The 23,571-nt window shown below is 38.8% G+C and overlaps 1 protein-coding gene and 1 pseudogene across 4 annotated transcripts in view; both read right to left on the bottom strand.

Annotated features, from left to right (window-relative positions):
- LOC137004418 (NLR family CARD domain-containing protein 3-like) overlaps nt 1-9,830 on the bottom strand; it is a 41,564-nt gene extending 31,734 nt beyond the window's left edge. Inside the window, exons 1-4 of one of the 4 annotated variants that reach the window (XM_067364709.1) lie at nt 9,765-9,819; nt 9,461-9,617; nt 9,037-9,114; nt 7,139-7,441 (exon numbers count right to left, since the gene is read on the bottom strand). In XM_067364709.1, the coding sequence (XP_067220810.1) occupies nt 7,139-7,441; nt 9,037-9,114; nt 9,461-9,617; nt 9,765 (539 nt within the window). In that variant the 5' untranslated portion in view covers nt 9,766-9,819. Of the gene's footprint in view, nt 1-7,138; nt 7,442-9,036; nt 9,115-9,460; nt 9,618-9,764 lie in introns of all 4 variants that reach the window. The other 3 variants (XM_067364712.1, XM_067364710.1, XM_067364713.1) reach the window with 3 other exon arrangements.
- Nucleotides 9,831-12,682: 2,852 nt separating this feature from the next.
- The window catches only part of LOC137004415 (NACHT, LRR and PYD domains-containing protein 3-like), a 44,400-nt pseudogene continuing 33,511 nt past the window's right edge, over nt 12,683-23,571 (bottom strand).

Here is a 23,571-nt window from a genome sequence, read left to right as displayed (position 1 = left end):
TTAGAATTTTTGTCTTGTTTTTAGTCTTAAGTTCTTAAATCAAGAAGCATTTTCTTGACAAGTACAAATTATTTCCTTGTTTTCAGGAGAAATAAATCAAAATTGAGTACTTTTTTCCTTAAAACAAGCAAAATAATCTGCCAATGGGGTAAGCAAAATAATCTTAGTCCAAACTGAAAACAAGATTATATAGCTTATTCTTGGTTTGAAATAAGATTATTTTGCTTACAACATTGGCAGATTATTTTGCTTGTTTTAAGGAAAGACTTACTTAATTTTGACTTATTTTTCCTGAAAACAAGAAAATAATTTTTACTTGTCAAGAAAATGCATCTTGATTTAAGAACTTTAAGATATTTTGACTAGAAACGAGACAAAAAATCTAAGTAAGAACAGCATTTTTTGCAGTGGGTTAAGTGAAAACTCTGAGTATGTTAACCCTGAAATGAGGGAGTGCAAGTGATGTTTAAAAAGTTAACTCACTCATTCACACTGCAAAAATGCTTTTCATACTAAGTATTTTTTTATCCTATTTCAAGTAAATTTTAAAAAAAAATCTTAAATCAAGATGGATTTTCTATATGAGAAAATTATATATGATATTTAGTCTTGTTTCCTGGGGGATCTAAATTAAGTGCATTTTACTTAAGTAAAATGATCAATATCTGCCAGTGTGGTAATAAAAATAATCTTAATGCAAACGGACAGTGTTGGAGTGTCTACCCAGGTGAAAAAAAAGTGCAATAAAATACACTTTATTTTAGTACACTTTTACACTTCCATAATGTTCAGTGCTCTATTTCCGTGCACTTATTTTGTACTTAATATACTAAAAGCTCTTCTTTAGTACTTCTTAAGATAATCTTAAGAACATCTAAGTGTACTCAACTGTGCTATTTTGAGACACCATGAATTTGAACTAAAATGTGCTTTTAACATACTATCTCTGTATAGAAAAATGTATTTAGTTACCACTTGTAGTACACTTGAACCCATCTTTCAAACACTTTTAAAAATGGACTTATGATGTATTTCAAATATAAGATTAATATATAATGAATATATACAAAATGTATTTATAATATATTGCCAGGCAGTGCCAGGATTGTGAGTGATTGCTGGAATGTACTCACTCACTTTTTAATATTATTGTACAAATGGTTGGTTTCTTTATTTTATTTTGTACTATTTTTATCAATAGATCTCAGCAACAAAGGAAAAAAAAACATGTGTGTTGATTTCTCCCTAAGATGGCAAAGTGAAACACAAGTTTCCTTGAAGTGGCTCAGCATGGCCCCACATTGTTTACATAACAAAAGCAACTGTTCACAGCTGATTAAGGATATTAGCCTAAAGCCTTCCAGCCATTCGGCTGTCCTGCGGGTTTTATAGGTAGAAAAGCCAAATGGCTGCTCTCTGGGACTTCTAGTGTTAAGCCCCGCCGTCCTTGTACTGTGAAAAAACCTTCTGTTTATATAGAGTTTTGAACTGACAAATGCTTTGACATTGTTTATATTCAAGCCCCAGACCATTCCATATTTTAACCCCACATACAGACACACAGAAACTCCTCCTGGTAGTTCTGACCACTGGTATTGAAAAGTTCCCGTAGCCCCTCGTACAGTACAGCCACTCTCTATGCGTGAATAACTTTTGTATGTTAACAGGTAATAAATTATGAAATGCTTTAAATAAAAATTGTGCTGTGTTAAATTTAACAAGATCCTGTATTTTTAATAACTTTGATTTGAGAAAAAGTGGATTTGTGTGTTCAAGATATTCAACTTTGTGTATAGTACGTATAGCCCTTTTTTGTAAAATAAAGAGTGACTGTATTGATGTTACGGATGCTGGTACATCAAGCGCACGACAAGGAGATAGAGTTCATAATAAGACTTTACTAGGAGATAAACAGGAATCCACAGGAACATATGCCAACATGACAACAACGATACCGGACAACACAGGACTGGAAACACAGGGCTTATATACAAGGGATAACAAGCAGGGTGATAAGGAACAGCTGGGTGTGATGATAGTGGTGATCAGTTGCCATGGTGACTAACTGGTGGCGGGAAATGGAACAACAACAAGTCCAACAATGAGTCCAGAACAGAGTGCACATGTGACAATTGAATTATTATAATTATTTCCCCATATTTCAACACAGTAGGTTAAGTATGGTAAGATCAGGGAACAATACAGGGTATGGAGTGCAGTATAATCAAGAAAATATTTAGCTTGATTTATTATTGCAAGGCATTTGGAGACTTTGGTTTTTATGTGTCTGATGTGAGTTTTCCAAGTTAATTTATTATCTATTGTGACACCTAAAATTTTTATTTCAGAGACATGTTCAATTTGTATTCCATCTATCTCAATGGGCTTTTTCGAGTTAATTTTATAATTACCAAATAATATGGCTTTTGTTTTATTCAAGTTTAAAGATAATTTATTGCTATCCATCCATTTTTTAATATTCCTTAGTTCAGTATTTACAACATTAACAAGCTTATCATAGCTGTCATCACAATAGAAAATGTTAGTATCATCTGCAAACAAAACACACTTGAGTAATTGTGAAACATTACATATATCATTGATGTACAAGTTGAATAATTTAGGGCCCAATACCGACCCCTGAGGAACACCACAAGAAATTGCACAACAGTTAGATGAAGACTCACCCATCTGCACATACTGTATTCTGTCACTTAAATAGCTTTTTACCCAATTTCCAGCCACCCCACGTATCCCATACCTTTCTAGCTTCTTGAATAGTATAGCATGATTAATAGTGTCAAAGGCTTTTTTCAAATCAATAAATATTCCAATAGTAATTTTTTTTATTATCCAGTGCATTTGATATTTCTTCTATTGCATCAATTATAGCCATTGATGTAGATCTTTTGCTTCTGAATCCATATTGACTTTCGTTAATCAGTTTGTATTTTTCAACAAATTTTTCTAATCGAATATTAAATATTTTTTCAAGAATTTTTGAAAATTGAGGAAGCAGTGAAATCAGTCTGTAATTAGTAAAGTTATGTTTATTTCCATTTTTAAATATTGGTATAACTTTTGCAATTTTCATTTTCTTGGGAACACAACTGTTTTGAAGTGACAGATTACAGATGTGCGTTAGCGGTGCTTTAATATTATTTATAACTTTTTTTAATAGTGCCATATTGATGGAGTGACAATCCATAGAATATTTATTTTTAGACTTTTGAACAATATCCATTACTTCTTTCTCACTAACTGGTGAAAGAAAGATAGAGTTAGGATTTTTTTCAATTTTTTCAATATTATGCTCTATATGTTCATCTGGGATTCTTACTGCCAAATCAGGACCAATATTTACGAAAAATTTATTGAATCTATTAACTACTTTATCCATATTGTAATACTCATCATCTGAATCAACAAAATATTCTGGGTATGTCCTTTGTTTTAAACCTTTTTTGAGAATGCCATTTAATACATCCCATGTTCCTTTTATATTGGTTTTATTATCAATTAATAATTTCTTATAATATAATTTTTTGACTAATCTTATTACATCAGTTAATTTGTTTTTGTACAATTTATATCTAATCTCAGTTTCTTTAGTTTTCAATTTAATAAACGATTTATTAAGATTATTTTTCTTTTTACATGCATGTTGTACACCTTTAGTCATCCAGGGACATTTTAAATATTTCTTCTGTTTACTATAAACTGAAATGGGGCAGTGCTTATCATATAATGATGTGAATATTTCTAAGAAGTTATTGTAAGCTCTGTCTGTATCGATTGCTACATAAATGGAGCTCCAGTTTTGCACTCCCAGGTCATCATTAAATGCATTAATTGCTTCTTGAGTTTGTAATCTTTTGCAAGTCACATTACAGATTTCATTAGTTTTAGAAACATTATAGTCATATATGGAAAAAACAGGTAAGTGGTCTGTAATATCACAAAGAAGCAGCCCGTTTGTTGTGTTATTTGTCAAATTATTTGTAAAAATGTTATCAATGAAGGTTGCACTGTGTGATGTGATTCTACTAGGTTTTGTAATTGTTGGGAATAAAGACATGGAGTACATTCTTTCAATGAATTCATCAGTCATTTTATGTTTGTTTGGATTTAAAAGGTCAATGTTAAAATCCCCACAGATGAATGTAGGTTTATTGTTGATGTGCAGTACAGTTGATGTGCCAGTGGCGATGGAGTCCTGTCCAGGAGCCCGACGCCGACTGGCCACTGCATATGGCACCCCATCCGGTGGTGGAGGCATCTGTTGTGACAACAACATGCCTGGACACTTGTACTAGGGGCACCCCGGCCCGTAGAAAAGCAAGGTCCGACCACGGGCTGAATGTGCGGCGACAACTCGGTGTGATGACCACACGGAGTGAGCCACGGTGCCATGCCCACCTCGGGACTCGGTCGTGAAGCCAGTGCTGAAGCGGTCTCATATGAAGCAATCCGAGCGGCGTGACCGCGGCTGCGGATGCCATATGCCCCAGGAGCCTCTAAAATGGTTCAGTGGGACCGCTGTTTTCCGCGAGAACGAATTCAGGCAGTTCAGCACCGACTGTGCACGCTCGTTGGTGAGACGTGCTGTCATGTTGACCGAGTCCAGCTCCACACCAAGAAAAGAGATGCTCTGCATGGGGCAAAGCTTGCTCTTTTTCCAATTGACCCGAAGCCCCAACTGGCTGAGGTGACTGAGCACCAGGTCCCTGTGTTCGCACAACTGCTCTCGGGACTGGGCCAGAATGAGCCAGTCGTCGAGGTAGTTGAGGATGCGAATGCCCACTTCCCTGAGCAGGGCAAGGGACTTTGGTAAAGACGCGAGGAGACAGGGACAGCCCGAAGGGTAGGACCTTGTACTGATATGCCCGCCCCTCGAATGCAAACCGTAGGAACGGTCTGTGTCAAGGAAGGATCGAGACATGAAAGTACGCGTCCTTCAGGTCGATGGCTGCAAACCAATCCTGGGCGCGAACGCACGTGAGAATGCGTTTCAGTGTGAGCATCTTGAACGGGAGCTTGTGAGGGGCCAATTCAAGACGCACAGATCCAAGATTGGCTGTAACCCCCCGCCTTTCTTGGGTACTACGAAGTACGGGCTGTAAAACTCGGACTCCATCTCGGCTGGAGGGACAGGCTCTATTGCATCCTTCGCCAAAAGAACCGCAATCTCCGCCCGCAGGACAGGGGCGTTGGAACCCGTCACCGAAGTGAACAGGATGCCGCTGAACCTGGGGGGACGCCTGGCGAACTGAATCGCGTAGCCGAGTCTGACTGTCTGAATGAGCCGTACAAGTGGAACCATCCGGGCAGCAGAAGTACCCACGGGGGGCAGCATGGAGCACTGAGGCCCAACTCGGGAGGCAGTGTGTCCCAAAGTCGAGGCTGTGAGTGGGGTCCACTCACATGGCTCCGAGTGGGCAGGGTGGCGTGGGAAGGCAGTGCGTTCCCGGGGCGCCAAGACCCTGCCTGTGGCGAAGGAAGGAGTGGCTGAGAGAGAGGGAGCGGAAGCTCGCTCACCCTCAACACAGACCTTCTTATATGACCCAGAGGTTTCAGAAATTGCTCTTTTATTGAGGAAGTGGGTACAGAAATAAAATGAAACACAGGATTCTCCCCCGGGCCCTCTCCCGGGGGAAGGAGCGGTGCGGTCACCGTCTCCTGTAGAGCAGCTCCCGAAACAACTGGGTCTCCCATCTTAGGGCCGCTTCTTGGCCTTCTTCTTCTTCTTGGAAGGAGGCTTGGTGGACTGGGCGGGGGGCGTGGCCTTCTTGTTCGTCATGTATACTGCATGCATGCTTCGGGTCATGGGAGTATAGTATTTATTTGGGTGTTTATATTTGATTCTGAACGAGTTTGATAGTACTCCGTGGCTAAAGCTAACATTACACACTGTTGGAGAGATTTATAAAGAATGAAGTTGTGTTTATGAATTATACAGACTGCAAGTGTTTAAAAATGAAAATAGCGACAGCTCTTGTCTCCGTGAATACAGTAATAAACGATGGTAACTTTAACCACATTTAACAGTACATTAGCAACATGCTAACGAAACATTTAGAAAGACAATTTACAAATATCACTAAAAATATCATGATATCATGGATCATGTCAGTTATTATTGCTCCATCTGCCATTTTTCGCTGTTGTTATTGCTTGTTTACCTAGTCTGATGATTCAGCTGTGCACAGATCCAGATATTACTGGCTGCCCTTGTCTAATGCCTTTCATAATGTTGGGAACATGGGCCGGCATATGCAAATATTGGGGGCGTACACCTCACCTGTTCTTCTGAGGTCTTTTAAACAAATGAGATTTATATAAGAAGGAGGAAACAATGGAGTTTGAAACTCAGTGTACGTCTTTTCCATGTACTGAACTCTTGTTATTCATCTATGCTAAGTGTAACGAAGGGGGACTCAGGCAGAGATCCATTTGCAAGCTTTTATTTAAAGTGAGCATAGTCGTACAGGCTGGGTCGAACAGGGGCAAACAGGAACAGCAAGGGACAGGCAGAGTCGTAGTCAGGAAACAGGCAAAGATCAGGACAGGCAGATATCACTCACAGGACAGTATACAAAGCGCAGGTCGGGACAGGCAGCAACAGGTCAATAACGGGTAACAGGCAGGAACGATAACAGCAAACAGACAGGATATGAACGCTCAGAATTGTAACAGGTGTTAGCAAGACTTTGCGGTGAAGTGGTGTGTGTGAAAGTCCTTTATAGTCCTGGTAATGAGCTGCAGCTGGCTGTGGTGATTAGTGATTAGTGAGAACATGTGACTGGCAGGGAGGATTGTGGGAAATGTCCAGGAACTGACAGGAACAGACGGTGATCATGACACCAAGGTAAATTCAATTTTTAATTCTAGGGCACCTTTAAGGTTGAACCACTGTAGTCACATGTACTATATTAACCATGTCTTTACTATCTTTCTGGGCCTCGAAAGTGGTAATTCAATTGCTAAGATGAACAAAGGTCTAAGGCTTTGACATGAGGGTGAGTAATTAATGACATAAATTTCATTTTTGGGTGAACCAACCCTTTAATGGACTGTTTGTGTTTGTCTTTTTGAGCATCAGTGAATGTTTGTGTTAGTGTTTACATAATATTAATACCATATGTATGCAGAAATATTGTACCGGGGTGCAGATGATGTATATTGTGATGGTGGCTCCCTAGACCAGTCACTCCTCATAGACACACAGCTGGGCTCTGGTGAGTCTGATGATTTCTTTTTAGAACTTAAATGTAGTGGTGGATCCATAGAGCAGTCACTCTTCATAGACACACAGCTGGGCTCTGGTGAGTCTGATGATTTCTTTTTAGAACTTAATCGTGGTGGTGGATCCATAGAGCAGTCACTCTTCATAGACACACAGCTGGGCTCTGGTGAGTCTGATGATTTCTGCTGCACTGAACTGTAAGAGGGGATTGTAACATTTAAACTATAACAACTGGTTCACCTCTAAAATCACATTAAAGCTGCTGTCCGCAATTTTTCCTCTTTGTCGCCATCTCTTGTTTGAAACATGCGATTGCAGTCATATGCGGAACAGTTATTTGTACGTGCGTTGTGCATCGGCGCAGCTCGTCAGCACGGATGAATCTAATGTTTGCTGTCAGTCACCGCATCGGTGTGAATACTGTACTTCAGAATCACAGATTCTACGTCTTGAAAGTATGACCAATATAAGAATTTTTTACTGGAAAATATCATCTGAACAAGTAAGTAACATGTCTGCCACTTTTGTTCTGATCAACTGAGGAAAAAAGCATTAGGCCTACAATAAATCACACTGCCAATGATGATTAAATCTAACGATCGCTTAGCTCGGATCATGCCAAACTGTGCAAATTATTATTACTGTTATATTGTTCTCAAATTGTTATTGTTAACAACATCAGCACTGTGTGACTGTGTATTTAGTGTATATTAGTGTTACCTGTAGATTTCAATTTCTGTATCCACTCCGAAGTCTTTTGCTTTTTGACTACAGGTGAATCTCCAGTTGTCATTGATGATTGTCATTTGGATCTTTCTGGATTACAATCCGCCATCAAAATGATAAGTTTAATTATTTCAGCTGCTGTGAGAACAGGCTATAAATGTGCCGCTACCGGCAGTGTCCTCACCTGATAAAACCAATTAGCCTGAACTCCTTCCTTTGTTTATGGACGTGATGTAATGACGCACAGAGGAACTGCTGCATGCTCAAATTTCCCGCGGAAATCCGCCATATCGTTCTTATTATAAAACATTATTACAATCTTACTGTTGTGAATCGAGACAAGATAATTAGATAGTTTTGAACACTGGCTGGTTATGTACTTGTTCAAAAGTTGATTTTGGATAATTTTTAACCAAAAAAAGTTGCGGACTGCAGCTTTAAATTACTGTGAACCACTTCAATCTTTAAACACATATTTTTATTATTTATTTAGGGCCCAAACATACAGGGACACAAAATGTAACTAAATTAAACACTTAGCATGTTAGCAAAAAGGATCAATAAACATACACTTCTGCATTCAAGAGACAACTTTAAACAGTAACACTTTACAATAAGGTTCATTTGTTAAACATTAGTTAATGTATTAACTAACACAAACTAACCATGAACAATACATTTGTTACTGCATTTACTAATCTTCGTTAATGTTAATGAAAATACAGTTGTTCATTGTTTGTTCATGTTAGTTCACAGTGCATTAACTAATGTTAACAAGATTTTAATAATGTATTAGTAAATGTTGAAATTAACATTAACAAAGATTAATAAATGCTGTATAAGTGCAGTTCATTATTAGTTCATGTTAGCTAATGAACCTTATTGTAAAGTGTTACTATTCAAACATTAGATAAGCTTATTAGATTAATAAAGATAAGCTTTCAAATCTATTTGTAATATGGGTATAACATACTAATATAAATGACAAGAATTTCCAATTTTCTGCAAATAACAAAATTACACGAATTCTGTTATTAGTAGTACATCTTTGCAAAACTCTGTACCTGTGGCGAAGCAGAGACATTGCTCTCGTCATAGACAAAACCTCGGCTATGTCTGAATCTGACGAACTTGATGTCCTTCTGTGAATAGCAGACACAGCGAAAGAGTGAATGTTCCAGAGTTATTCTGCATATACCACAAGGTTATCATATATCTTAACATTTCAGTTTTTTTGTAGTTTTTGTCCCAAAAGAACTCAAACAATTTCAATGCAGTTACTAAAAGGAGGACGTTAATACCATGTACAATTGCACTATAAAATCAGCATATCTTTACTTAAATAGAGTACACGACTTCACTATGATATTTTATCAGATGTTAAATATCCAAAGTTAGTCAAAGTTGTAGAAACTTGGTGATTAACACACTGGGAAAAAACACCAGTCCTTTTCCTTTGCAGTCTTTAATTTATTGAGTTCAGTATACTTAAGTCTTGAATACTTCAATGACCCAAAGCACATGGAGGTACATGGAGCAAATTCAAGTGAAGCAAATGGACAGATGTTAAGAGAAGGAAGGATTAACAGGATGGGATGAACATGTTGAACAGGATGTTCAAGATGAACAGGATGGTCTTTCGTCACTACAAACCATACAAGAAGAAAAAACAGGCTCTTACAAACAATTCATCATTAAACATTAACAACTCAATCCAAGATAGTTATTAAACCCAGTCCGAATAATTCAAATAAACAAATTCAAACCATACAATTGACAAAAACAAACTTACTTAACGCATCCTAAGGAAAGGACTCAAAAGGACATGTTTGGGTGTCAATTCAAACACCCACACCTCACCAATGCAAAAGAACAAAGAAAGGATATGAAATCTATTTATATATCTTGACCAGGGGGTTGTGGCTAATATATGGTAATGTAGTTTACCAGGAATTGTGGGAAATGTAGTACAAAGAAAAACAAGGGAAGAAAAAGAAAACAAATGGGTCAATTTACAACAATAAGAATACCTGATTTCAGGACGAATATCTTCATCACAGGATGTCTGAGTATCATCCATATTGAAACTGCATTGGTGGATCTCTTCCACTTTCACCAAAACACTCAGAAATCTAAAACACAGAGTCACAATAATAATAATTAGTGTTTACAATTGGTTCTTTTTGAAAATATTATGCAATTTTAAAATTGTTATGTAAACATATAACATTGGCACAAAATGGGCATTTAAAGTATTCTATCCTAACAATATTAAATCAACCAAACATGAATGTTACAGGACAGAAAACCTCCAGAACACATGACCAACAAGCTGTAACCAAAGAGACTTGAAGAACAAGCTCCAGCAGTGAGGTATTTATAAATATATGTGTGTTGTTGCAAATATTACATTTACATGAAATATTAAAATTGAATTATTCTGTGCCATTTTCTAATGAAGGAACTCTCATTAATCAGACACATGGAATTGGCTGTGAAATGGATTCACTCAACAGACGAGTTCAGGGGCCTGTGGAAGATCTTCTGTTCCTCAGAATGAAAGAGGAGGACGAGGAAATGGCCCTCAAATTCATTTCCATTTCCATGCTGGAGTCTTTTTTTGTAATAATTCAATGAAATAATGGCACTGAAAAGTAAACTGTTCTTTCAAGAGTGTTAAGTTGATACATTTCCTATTTATTATTATTATATATTACAATTATACTTAATTTTTAAATGATAATTTTAGTTCTATCATTTGTTGTTGAAATATCTTTGTAACACTACAATGTTTGATTTGTTAACATTAGTTAATGCTTTGATTAACATGAACTAACAATGAACAATATATTTAATGAGCCTTTGTTAATGTTAGTTAATGTAAATATTTAAAGCTTTTTGGGTCGAGGCATATTTGTCAGTAACAGGCTTTGTGTGTCTTTATTTAATGTCATTTCCTTAGTTGACTCCAGTTATCTTCTGGAGAAGTCGTCACACAGAGTTTCACACACTGTCCTGTCAGTGATCACTCAATGTCTTCAATATAATTTCTGAAAATATAACTGTGTGTTATTAGATTAGTCAGATTGTGTTTGTCTATCAGTGTGACTTAATTTTATTAATAATAAATGCAGAAATCCAGATATTTTCAAAGGGTTCACAAATTTATTCTTGTGACTGTATATATTGTATTCATATTGAAATGGTTCTTTGTTCAGATGTTTCAGTTGTAAATTTATATCATTGTCAAGGCCTCATATTCAGTGTCTCTGCTGCCCTCTGCTGGTGAACAACATCAATAATACAGATTCAATCTTCTTCACTTACACATTCTTCTTCTTCACAACTCAAAACTGCAGTGATCTTTCTGAATTACATTTCTGAATATAATTACATTAAATAAATGTCTACAAGCACAAACTCTTCCTGTCCTTCAGCTCAAGTGAGAATAGTGTTCATTTTTACACTTTTGTGTTTTGTTCACGTAGCTATTCATAAAACTGAAATGTTCATCTTTGACATCATCAGTCAGGGTGTCGATTACATTTTTAGTACAACTTTAATATGATTAAACCAGTAATTATACATTACTGTATAATTTTAACAGTGGTTTATTAAAGGCGCTCTAAGCGATTTGACGCGTTTTAGGCCCAATTTTTTTTTGTCACATACCGCAAACATCTCCTCACTATGCGCTAGCTGCCTGTCCCCTGAACACACTGTAAAAAAACGCGGTCTCTGTAGTCGCCACAAGCTCCGAAAACTGCAATAAAAACAAACTGGTGCAGCCTGGACCACTTAACATAATAAACATGCTCCAGCCAATAACCGACAAGCAGCGTCAATACGCAAGCTACTTACATTTTAAATGCGCGTTCATGACTGTTTTAGGAAGCACGGAGGGGAGGGCCAGGAGGAGTAGGAGGGAGGGTCTAGCTAGCCTCTGTTTTGTTTGACAACACTTCGAACGTCAACAGGAAGTTACACTGCTCAGAATCGCTTAGAGCACCTTTAATTGTTACTTTAAGATCTATAATGCAAATGTCTGAATTTTTACTGTTAGTCAGTACACTGTAAATACAATACACTGTAAAAAATAAAACAAAGATTATTAGAGCACATTTTACAAGACAATGTTATATCAGTTTTTCTAGTTCAAAATTTTACATTTAATTCAATGTTACTTGACATTTCTTTGTGTTTGAGAAATTCACCAGTAATTTCTGAGTGAAAATTGTTTCTACACCATTTATTCAGTCTACAAAACATCCTCAAGCACTATTATTATGAAGCACAGTCCTGTAATACATGCAAACACAGCAAGAAAGAACAATAAGTTCTTATGGAAAGACGTCTCAATAAGGCAGTTTTTAGAAGCATAATGACGTCAGCAGTTTAAATCAGCCCATTATTCACACTTTGTGTGTTGGGGTTGATCTCTGTGTTCAATACGAGCTGATCATCATTTCTACTGACCTAAAGACTGTTATGTGCTTACATATTACAAAAACCAATGATAAACATTATTTGACATGGAAATGGAGTTTCTTACACCTTTGAAAAGACACTTCATGATTACAGCACTACTATATTCTCATCTCCATTCAGACTAGAGCTTCATCAACATCACATTATACTAGCAGTGACATCTTGGCCATTTCTGAGAAGTTACTGGAATAAAAAAAGTGGTAGCACAGTTGTGTGTGTCAAGTTGCTTTTATTAATAAAGCACTTTATACTGTATACAATACAAATTGTTTCAAAGTATCTTCACAGAAATATACAGGAAAACAGATACAATTATGAGACAAATTCAAATTGTGCTGTAAAGTAGTTTTAAAGTGACAATAGTGTCATTTTATGTGACTGAGAGACTTTAATACAGTGCAGTCAGAAATGTATGTTATTTATACAGTTATACAGTATTTTATACATTCATATATACAAGTTAACAGAGTTAGTGTATAACTCACATACTGTACAGTCATCATTAACATTTATAAAACCCTGTCTTAAAAAAGCTATAATTATTAATCTATCAGTCTGTATTCAGTATGTCTAACAAGAAACACAAACGGTGTCTCTCTGTCAGCTCTCTGAGCTCTCTGCTTCAGGACCCTGTGGTTTCTGCTGCATGATTCAGATCAGAGGAGTTTATAAACACTGTGGTGAATTTCTCAAGTTAGAGTGGAGAAAGAAGAGAGTGTCCGTGAGGAGAGTGTGTGGAGCCGGACTCAGAGCGGATATTTGAATGGGAATGGGAATTTCCTCAATAAAACCTGTAAATCCAAAAATAAAACAGTCAATTATGTAAAATCAGACTTTCATTTTAAATAATAAAAGTTGAAAACATGCCTTAATTATTTTGATACAGATAAATTATAAACAAGCCAAATCTCTCTGTTTATCATATACAATGTACTTATTGTGTTCATATTGTATTGAAAACACTTTTGCTGCTATTGAGGTTGAATATGGGTAAGGTATGGGTAGGTTTAAGGGTGGGTTAAGGTGTAAGGGAACGGTCAACAGTGTAATTATGAATGTAATTACAGAAATTATTTACAGATGTAATTAAATGCAGGTATTTTTTAAAATATGAGTACAATGTAAAAACATTGGATTGTACTAAGTGATTCATTTAAATGTTAGTACATAGTTGTTAAAGACACCTAATATAAAGTGGGACCAAATATGCATATAAATATATAAATGTTCAGCTATATGAAAACATGAATATTTATTTGAAATTATTACTTACCACAGTGTCTTTAGTTTATAATGTGGCGAATTCTTTAGATCAGTGAGCAGTTCACGTCCTGAATTTCCTAGATTATTCCCAATCAGATTCAGTAATCTCAGGTGTGAGGGGTTTGATCTCAGAGCTGAAGTCAGAGCAGCACAACCTTCATCTGTGACTCCACAATAACTCAACCTGTAGAGAACAATGACACACTCTTCACTCTCTCAGTTCAGATCAGATCAGTTTAGCAGTAAATCCATTATTAAAGAGAAAATACAAACTTAAAGCAAAAATGTTGTATTATGTGATAAATCACTGAGATCTGAAGTCACAGAGCACCAAACGTGTGTGTGTTTGTGTGTGTATGTGTGTGTGTTTACAAAATGAAAAACAATACTTCAGAAAGTGTCAGTGCAGAAAGATGAACATGATGAACAGTAAGAATGAATCCAGCATGTTCATCATTTCTCAGTTGTGTTGAGCTCGAGTCTGTTTAAAGTGTCATGAAACCCAAGAACACATTTTTTGAGCTGTGAACAGATATGTATAGGCTGCACATCACTGAAAACACTAAAGGTAGATCACTTCTTGTCTGAGGCAAGAAGTGATCTCTTGCCTCAGTCTCTTGTCATTCAGAGACATGGGTCATATAGTTGTGTTTGTTTCCTCAGTGCTACAACACAATGTGTTTTCCTGCAACGCATCCAGAACAGAAGTTTGGGTGCAGGTGCATTGTTTTGCTGTAATCTACCAGCATAAATGGAAAATTTGTTCGCATGAGATCGCATTACAGCGGATAATTCAAATTTCACAAAATGCTGTTCATTCACCTCTGCGTTTGGACACGCGAGCCGTGTGTATGTTTCCCTCAGCGCAGCAGCACATGAGTGTTTATATATTTTTTTAAACTGGACACATATCAGTGTCCAGTTTATGTGCAAACTGGACACTGATATGTGTAGCTATTTGAATGTGATGACGCTATTATCCTGATGAACAAAAGACTTAGAGAATGGACAAAAAATAAACTGTTTTATTCTTTCTTTGTTAAACTATGTGTCATTTATCACGAGACTGTAGTGCTCATAAACGTAATGAAAGTATTATTAGCCCTTTTAAATATTGTTTCGCATTTCTCTCTTGGGAGTTTGTTGTCATTTTTCTCTGTGCTCATATTCATTATTCTGTATAATGAGTGTGCTCTATGTCTGTGTTTCATTGGTTGTTCTCTCCCCTCTTCCCCCCCTCTACACTCCCACTTTTCCAGAAATTTACACGCCAATTTTTACAAAGTTTTTCCAGCTCAGAGGTGTGAACGTCAACCAGGCTAAAACATGACCCTTTAAAGTCAAGAGACTGAAATGTTGATTGTGTGAAAGTGTGTATTTCAGTGTGACTCTCAGTCCTGCAGTATCATGTGACTGAGGAGCAGCTCATGTGTTCAATCATTTACAGCTCAATCAGCTGAACTCACAGCAGCAGAAACAGGCTGAACACTTCAAATATACTTTACATTATGATTCATGTGTGAGAGTCAAATATGATCTTACCGCAGTATCTCCAGTTTACAGTGAGGATCCTGAAGTACATCAGACAGCAGATTCACCGATTTTCCTATTTTATTCTTAGACAGACTCAGTTCTCTCAGGTGTGAGGGGTTTGATCTCAGAGCTGAAGTCAGAGCAGCACAACCTTCATCTGTGACTCCACAATAACTCAACCTGTAGAGAACAATGACACACTCTTCACTCTCTCAGTTCAGATCAGATCAGTTTAGCAGTGAATCCATTATTAAAGACCCCCTGTGGTGAAAATCAAGTTTTTAATGTTGTTTATATGTTTATGTAGTGTTTTTAATATGCTTTAAGACAAAAACCTTGTGAAAATTCATAAGTCAGCACCATTGCTGAGTATTTTATGTTTGAAACTGCTGTAAACCAAAAACCGTATTTATGATACATGTATTTCAAATACGTATTTCAAATAGTATTTTGTAATTTGTATTTGATAAGGTTGATGAAAATGGCTCGTATTTTGTATCAAAATACTTTAGTGTTTTGTATTTTTAAAATACTTTGTAAGAAGTCTGTGGCAAGGGGGGCGTGGTTCAGCGAACGCTGCAGCGGGGGAGAGCGTCAGGAGACGCGCGGTGGATGAGCGGGTTAAGCACAAATAACAAACACCTGTCTCTCGTTACAGTAATTGGCGTGGAGAGAGTATTTAACGCCAGGAGAAACAGGAGCGAGCGAGAGAGAGAAGGACTACTGGCTGCTGCACTCCTGGAGACCTACTGAAACTGTGGGAGTGAATCACGATATTATTTATGACTGTTTTTGTGCCTGTCTGCACACCTTTTTGTTTACTTGGATTAATAAAGCAGCCAGTAGCCACAGCCGACCCTTATCGTCTTCCTTCCTTGCATTACGAACTCTGTTACACTGGTGCCGAAACCCGGGAAGGAAGACGGACGCCGCCGCCATGCAAACGCCCTCTGCTGCACCATTTGCGGAGCTCATCACGTCCCTCGCGGTCATGCAGCGAGAACAACATCAGGCCCTGGTGGACTTACGTCACGATCAGGAGAGGCGGTTCCAAACCGTCCTCCAGGTCCAGCAGGAAGACCGCGAGAGGTTCCGGAGCTGGATGGACCGGGAGGTTCGGCCGGAAGCCCTGGAACAACGAGCTGTGCCCGCCAGCATTCCACTTCACAAGATGGGGCCTGAGGACGACCCGGAGGCGTTCCTCGGCCTCTTCGAGAGGACGGCCGAGGTCTGTGGATGGCCAAAGGATCAGTGGCCGATGCGCCTGGTCCCGCTGCTCTCCGGGGAGTCCCAGGCCGTGGCACAGCAGCTTCCGGTGCAGAACCTCCTGGTGTTTGAAGATCTGAAGAGGGCCATCATCCAGCGGGTCGGCCGGAGCCCTGAACAACACCGCCAGCGGTTCCGGTCCTTGGAGCTGGCGGAGTCCGGCCGGCCCTTCGTGATGGCCCAACAGCTCCGGGACTCCTGCCGCAAATGGTTGCTGGCCGACGGAAGCGACGTGGAGATGATCATCGACCGAGTGGTACTGGAGCAGTTTATCACTGCCACTGGAGCGGCAGGGAGGTCTGGGCCGGCCTGCTGGCGTTGCGGGGACCCGGACCATTTTGTGGACAGATGCCCAGTGATGAAGTGTGCGATATTATTATATTTAGTAACGATTGGCAGCGGCATATGCAGCATCTGAGGGCAGTCCTGAGGTCGCTGAGAGGAGCTGGGCTCACGGCCAACCCGAAGAAGTGTGCGATTGGGCGCGTGGAGGTAAAGTATCTGGGCTTCCACTTGGGACATGGACAGGTGCGTCCCCAAATTGATAAGACTGCAGCAGTTGCGACCTGTCCGCGCCCTAAGACCAAAAAGGAGGTGAGACAGTTCTTGGGGCTGGCGGGATATTATAGAAGGTTTGTGCCTAATTATTCGGACCTCACCAGCCCCTTGACTGATCTTACTAAAAAGGAGGCACCAGATACGGTCCAGTGGACGGAGCTGTGCCAGCAGGCGTTTACCCAAGTAAAGGCTGCTCTGTGTGGCGGGCCGTTGCTTCACTCTCCTGATTTCTCTCTCCCTTTCTTGTTGCAGACTGACGCGTCGGACCGGGGGCTGGGTGCTGTCCTGTCCCAGGAGATAGAGGGTGAGGAACGGGCGGTGCTGTACATTAGTCGCAAGCTCTCCAAGAGAGAGACTAAGTACAGCACCGTGGAGAAGGAGTGTTTGGCCATCAGGTGGGCTGTCCTCACCCTCCGCTATTATCTCCTGGGACGGGAATTCACCCTCTGTTCGGACCACGCCCCTCTGCAGTGGCTCCACCGCATGAAGGATACCAACGCGCGGATCACCCGTTGGTATCTAGCTTTACAGCCTTTTAAATTCAAGGTGGTCCACAGGCCGGGTGTTCAGATGGCTGTGGCCGATTTCCTCTCCAGAAATGGGGGGGCGGTGGGGGTATGTGGCAAGGGGGGCGTGGTTCAGCGAACGCTGCAGCGGGGGAGAGCGTCAGGAGACGCGCGGTGGATGAGCGGGTTAAGCACAAATAACAAACACCTGTCTCTCGTTACAGTAATTGGCGTGGAGAGAGTATTTAACGCCAGGAGAAACAGGAGCGAGCGAGAGAGAGAAGGACTACTGGCTGCTGCACTCCTGGAGACCTACTGAAACTGTGGGAGTGAATCATGATATTATTTATGACTGTTTTTGTGCCTGTCTGCACACCTTTTTGTTTACTTGGATTAATAAAGCAGCCAGTAGCCACAGCCGACCCTTGTCGTCTTCCTTCCTTGCATTACGAACTCTGTTACAAAGTCTACATGATGACATCATTAAATTGCGGCCTCTGATTGGTGCCCACTCACAAGTTTGCCCAGACTTGTTGAGATCAGAACAGAAAATTGATCCATATGGAAGAAGGCTGCCAGCTTTATGTAGCCGGCGAGGTGACTACAACTATTGAAGGGCGTGGCCAGATAGGTAATTAGTGGGTTTTTAAGCAGAAAGGGTACCTAGAAGGGTACCTGAAGATGGGGTCTGATCTTTTTGTGTGGAAGAGTGTTGGCTCATAGTGCTGTTTGTGCACAGATATGGTCTGAATGAGCAGGTAGGCTAAGTGGATGTTAACTTTGTTTTATGTTCACTAAGCCTTGCTTTATTAAATCAGGGTGCTATGTTTTTAATGCAGATGTAAACATTGTGCTGACTGGTACCGCTTCTGCATTGGTTTGTGTATGGACACTGTTTGGGTGAACAGGTAGGCTAAATGAATATCTATGTTTATCTTTACAAAGTGGTGTTTCATCAAAGGGTTTGATGTTTTTAATGTAGGTGTAAACATCGTGGATTTAGCGGTCACGCCCGTCCTCGTTTGATCTCGGATATTGGTTCATGGCTGTGTTGCAGGTAAATGGAGAGGGTATTTATAACATTTAAGTGGTTTGATTTTATTATTTTTAATGATATTAAAGAATAGTGTGATTATTGAGTATTGTTAATTGTGTTTTTTTTTATTATTTTCATATTTGGTTTAGTTGTGTTACGGTACAGACGGCACGGAGGCAGAAGTAAAAGCAAGTAAGGTTGTTTATTGATATTCAGCAAAGAGCAGGTGAGTATATGGTGGATAGAGAGTTCAAAGGTGATGATAGGGAATTGATACTGTCCTTGTTGCTTGTAGATGGAAGTCGTGGTTGGAGAGATGGAGAATGGCTGACGAGGAACACTCACACACACAGAGGGAGGAACACAGGAGGAAGACTGGAGACGCTGGAGATACTGGGATCGCTGGTAGCAGGTAATTAGCAAGTTGGAGTCCTTGAGGTAAGTATACATGAGTCTGTATAACGAACGAGACCGGACAACTACTGTGTGTGTGAGTGTGGGCTATATAGTGCTGGTGATTATGGGGATGATGCAGGTGCAGGTGGCGGTGATTAGAATTCCGGTGATTGAGTGCGTGGGTATTGCAGGGAGGTGGAGCCTGACGTGTCTGTGACAAGTTGATCGCTGTTCCTCCTGTTTGTTTTTGTTTTGTTTTTCTCGCTAGCCCGTCCTTGCATGTGCACGCTGTATACCTCCAGCGCAATTAGAGTTTATGATTGTTGTATGAACGGGACTGGCTAGCGGGGTTTTTTTTTGTATTTTTCTTTTTTTTCTTTTTATTTGTATCACTTCCCAGCCTCGTGTTGCCAGCCAACCTCTATATTCCCTAAATCAGAATGATGCTTTAAAACACATGAACTAATTTTTTTGCATGTGGTTTATGTTTGCAGTGTAATTATATGAGTGTTTTTTGAGTGTTGTACTTATTTAATATGATTTTGGGGTTGTTTATGTAATTTACTTTACTCTTTCTTTCAAATCGTTCTGTGTAAAGAGCTGGCTTGTGTTGGGATCCAGAGAGGAAGGAACTTTTGTCATATGTATCTTGTTGTATTTATTGATTTACTTGTATAAATAAATGACCTTTTTTGTGATATATGAAGTTTTTTTCTCCCTGATTACATTATAGTTTGTTTTTTGGTCACCATAGTTGGAAGAGTGAACTAGTTACATTTACATCATTTTTTTTTTTTTTTTGCATAAATTGCTATAATTTTTTTTGGTGTTCGTTTTAGTAGCCTAGGCTAAATAGTTTACCAATTTACATAATGTTCTTAAACTACTATATCGAGCAGCAGCCTCCTATATTTATGATTAAAAATCAAATGATTAATTAGTTAGAAACTAATTGCTATGAATACAGGAGCCATCAGTTGTCATCTTATAAATGACTTGTTTGTCATTGAGTCATTGTTGCTGATGCAAAGTAGGCCCTTCGTTACCAAACACCAAGTAACTAAATTAGGATACAATTATGAGTCATTCGCAAACATTAAACTGTTTGTTACATTAAAACTAACTAATCTGGGAGATCACAGGGATATGTGAATATTTGATCTATTAAAGCTTTCTTCTGAGTATGTGGGGTAACGCAGCGCTGTTTATCATATTAGATTTGTGTGTTTAAAGTTGTTATAGTGCTACTCTGTGCATTTGCTCAGCAGCTACTATGAGATACTGCAGTAAGCTAGATCGATATTAGGCATGGTAAAACATGGTACTCTCTGTAAATCAAGAAGAGATTTAAACAATAAGACTTACTGTATTGAGCTATAAAACATGATGAGTTTTCTGTCGATGAATGTTTCCAAACAGTTGCTCCCCTGTCTAATAAAACACATAATATACTAAAGTGTCTTTGATGTTTCCATGGTTTCCACAAAATAAAACCGGAAATCAAGGGTAATGATGTCATTGATAGGCGACGCACGGACACGGTCTGTGTCCTGGTTAAAACTGCTTATTTCTCTGGATTTAAACATTCTTGGAAACATTTGTGATAATGTAAGTACACAAGTCAACAAAATATATAACATTGTTCTAGTGTTGTTTGGATATTTAGTAAGTCGCTTTGGAGAAAAGCATCTGCTAGATGACTAAATGTAAATGTATTTTAATCTAAAAATCCTACATATTGTGCATTTAAAGGGTTAGTTCACCCAAAAATGAAAATTCTGTCATTTATTACTCACGCTCATGCCGTTCCACACCCGTAAGACCTTCATTCATCTTCGGAACACAAATGAAGATATTTTAGTTGAAATCCGATGGCTCCGTGAGGCCTGCAAAGGGAGCAATGACATTTCCTCTCACAAGATCCATAAAAGTACTAAAAACAAAAATCGGTTCATGTGAGTACAGTGCTTCAATATTAATATTATGAAGCGGCGAGAATATTTTTGGTGCGCCAAAACAAACAAACAAAATAACGACTTATTTAGTGATGGCCGATTTCAAATCACTGCTTCAGGAAGCATCGGAGCACAATGAATCAGCTTATCGAATCATGATTCAGAACGCATGTCAAACTGCCAACGGCTGAAATCATGTGACTTTGGCACTCCGAACACCTGCTGATTTGATACGCTGATTCATAATACTCCGAAGCTTCCTGAAGCATTGTTTTGAAATCGGCCATCACTATATAAGTTGCTATTTTGTATTTTTTTGGTGCACCAAAAATATTCTCATCGCTTTATAATATTAATATTGAACCACTGCACTCACATGAACTGATTTAAATACAAACCCGATTCCAAAAAAGTTGGGACACTGTACAAATTGTGAATAAAAACAGAATGCAATGATGTGGAAGTTTCAAATTTCAATATTTTATTCAGAATACAACATACATGACATATCAAATGTTTAAACTGAGAAAATGTATAATTTTAAGGGAAAAATAAGTTGATTTTCAATTTCATGGCATCAACACATCTCAAAAAAAGTTGGGACAAGGTCATGTTTACCACTGTGTGGCATCTGCTATTCTTTTTATAACAGTCTGCAAACGTCTGGGGACTGAGGAGACAAGTTGCTCAAGTTTAGGAATAGGAATGTTGTCCCATACTTGTCTAATACAGGCTTCTAGTTGCTCAACTGTCTTAGGTCTTCTTTATCACATCTTCCTCTTTATGATGCGCCAAATGTTTTCTATGGGTGAAAGATCTGGACTGCAGGCTGGCCATTTCAGTACCCGGATCCTTCTTCTATGCAGCCATGATGTTGTAATTGATGCAGTATGTGGTCTGGCATTGTCATGTTGGAAAATGCAAGGTCTTCCCTGAAAGAGACGACGTCTGGATGGGAGCATATGTTGTTCTAGAACTTGGATATACCTTTCAGCATTGATGGTGCCTTTCCAGATGTGTAAGCTGCCCATGCCACACGCACTCATGCAACCCCATACCATCAGAGATGCAGGCTTCTGAACTGAGCGCTGATAACAACTTGGGTTGTCCTTGTCCTCTTTAGTCCGGATGACATGGCGTCCCAGTTTTCCAAAAAGAACTTCAAATTTTGATTCGTCAGACCACAGAACAGTTTTACACCTTGCCACAGTCCATTTTAAATGAGCCTTGGCCCAGAGAAAATGCCTGCGCTTCTGTATCATGTTTAGATATGGCTTCTTTTTTGACCTATAGAGTTTTAGCCGGCAACGGCGAATGGCACGGTGGATTGTGTTCACCGAACATGTTTTCTGGAAGTATTCCTGAGCCCATGTTGTGATTTCCATTACAGTAGCATTCCTGTATGTGATGCAGTGCCATCTAAGGGCCCGAAGATCACGGGCATCCAGTATGGTTTTCCGGCCTTGACCCTTACGCACAGAGATTGTTCCAGATTCTCTGAATCTTTGGATGATATTATGCACTGTAGATGATGATAACTTCAAACTCTTTGCAATTTTTCTCTGAGAAACTCCTTTCTGATATTGCTCCACTATTTTTTGCTGCAGCATTGGGGGAATTGGTGATCCTCTGCCCATCTTGACTTCTGAGAGACACTGCCACTCTGAGAGGCTCTTTTTATACCCAATCATGTTGCCAATTGACCTAATAAGTTGCAAATTGGTCCTCCAGCTGTTCCTTATATGTACATTTAACTTTTCTGGCCTCTTATTGCTACCTGTCCCAACTTTTTTGGAATGTGTAGCTCTCATGAAATCCAAAATGAGCCAATATTTGGCATGACATTTCAAAATGTCTCACTTTCAACATTTGATATGTTATCTATATTGTATTGTAAATAAAATTTAAGTTTATGAGATTTGTAAATTATTGCATTCCTTTTTTATTCACAATTTGTACAGTGTCCCAACTTTTTTGGAATCGGGTTTGTATGTTTTTAGTACCTTTATGGATCTTGAGAGAGGAAATGTCATTGCTCCCTATGAAGGCCTCACTGAGCCATCGGATTTCAACTAAAATATCTTAATTTGTGTTCCGAAGATGAACGAAAGTTTTACGGGTGTGGAACGGCATGAGGGTGAGTAATAAATGACAGAATTTTCATTTTTGGGTGAACTAACCCTTTAACTGGTTTCATATGTCAGATTTATTGATTGACTCGGGCAGAGAAAAGCTGTTGCTATCAAACATTGTTTACTTAATCAACTGAGTCAGTATAATGGTGAAGGGATTGATCAAATCGCCAGTTGATGGAAGGTTTGCAAAGAAATTTCATGCTCCCTTATAAAAGTATTTTTTAGTATTTTTAAAATACAAAAATACAGTAGTTTATTTCGATACATGGTGTGCCTGCTGTATTTTGTAGTTTATTTTGATACACTTAAAATTAAGGTATTTAGTATTTTACTTTAAAATACATTTTGATGTACTTTTGCCTAACCCTGCTGGCAGGCTTTAGCATATGATTAATCATGACTGCTCTGAAGCAGGAAAGTCTCGAGAGAAGCCAGGTTATCCCTGTATATTTTCTGTTGATAT

The sequence above is a fragment of the Chanodichthys erythropterus genome, chromosome 17, assembly GCF_024489055.1.
Source record: "Chanodichthys erythropterus isolate Z2021 chromosome 17, ASM2448905v1, whole genome shotgun sequence".
Lineage (NCBI taxonomy): Eukaryota > Metazoa > Chordata > Actinopteri > Cypriniformes > Xenocyprididae > Chanodichthys > Chanodichthys erythropterus.
Note: the sequence above shows the minus strand (reverse complement) of the source record. Positions and strands in the feature narration are given on the sequence as shown.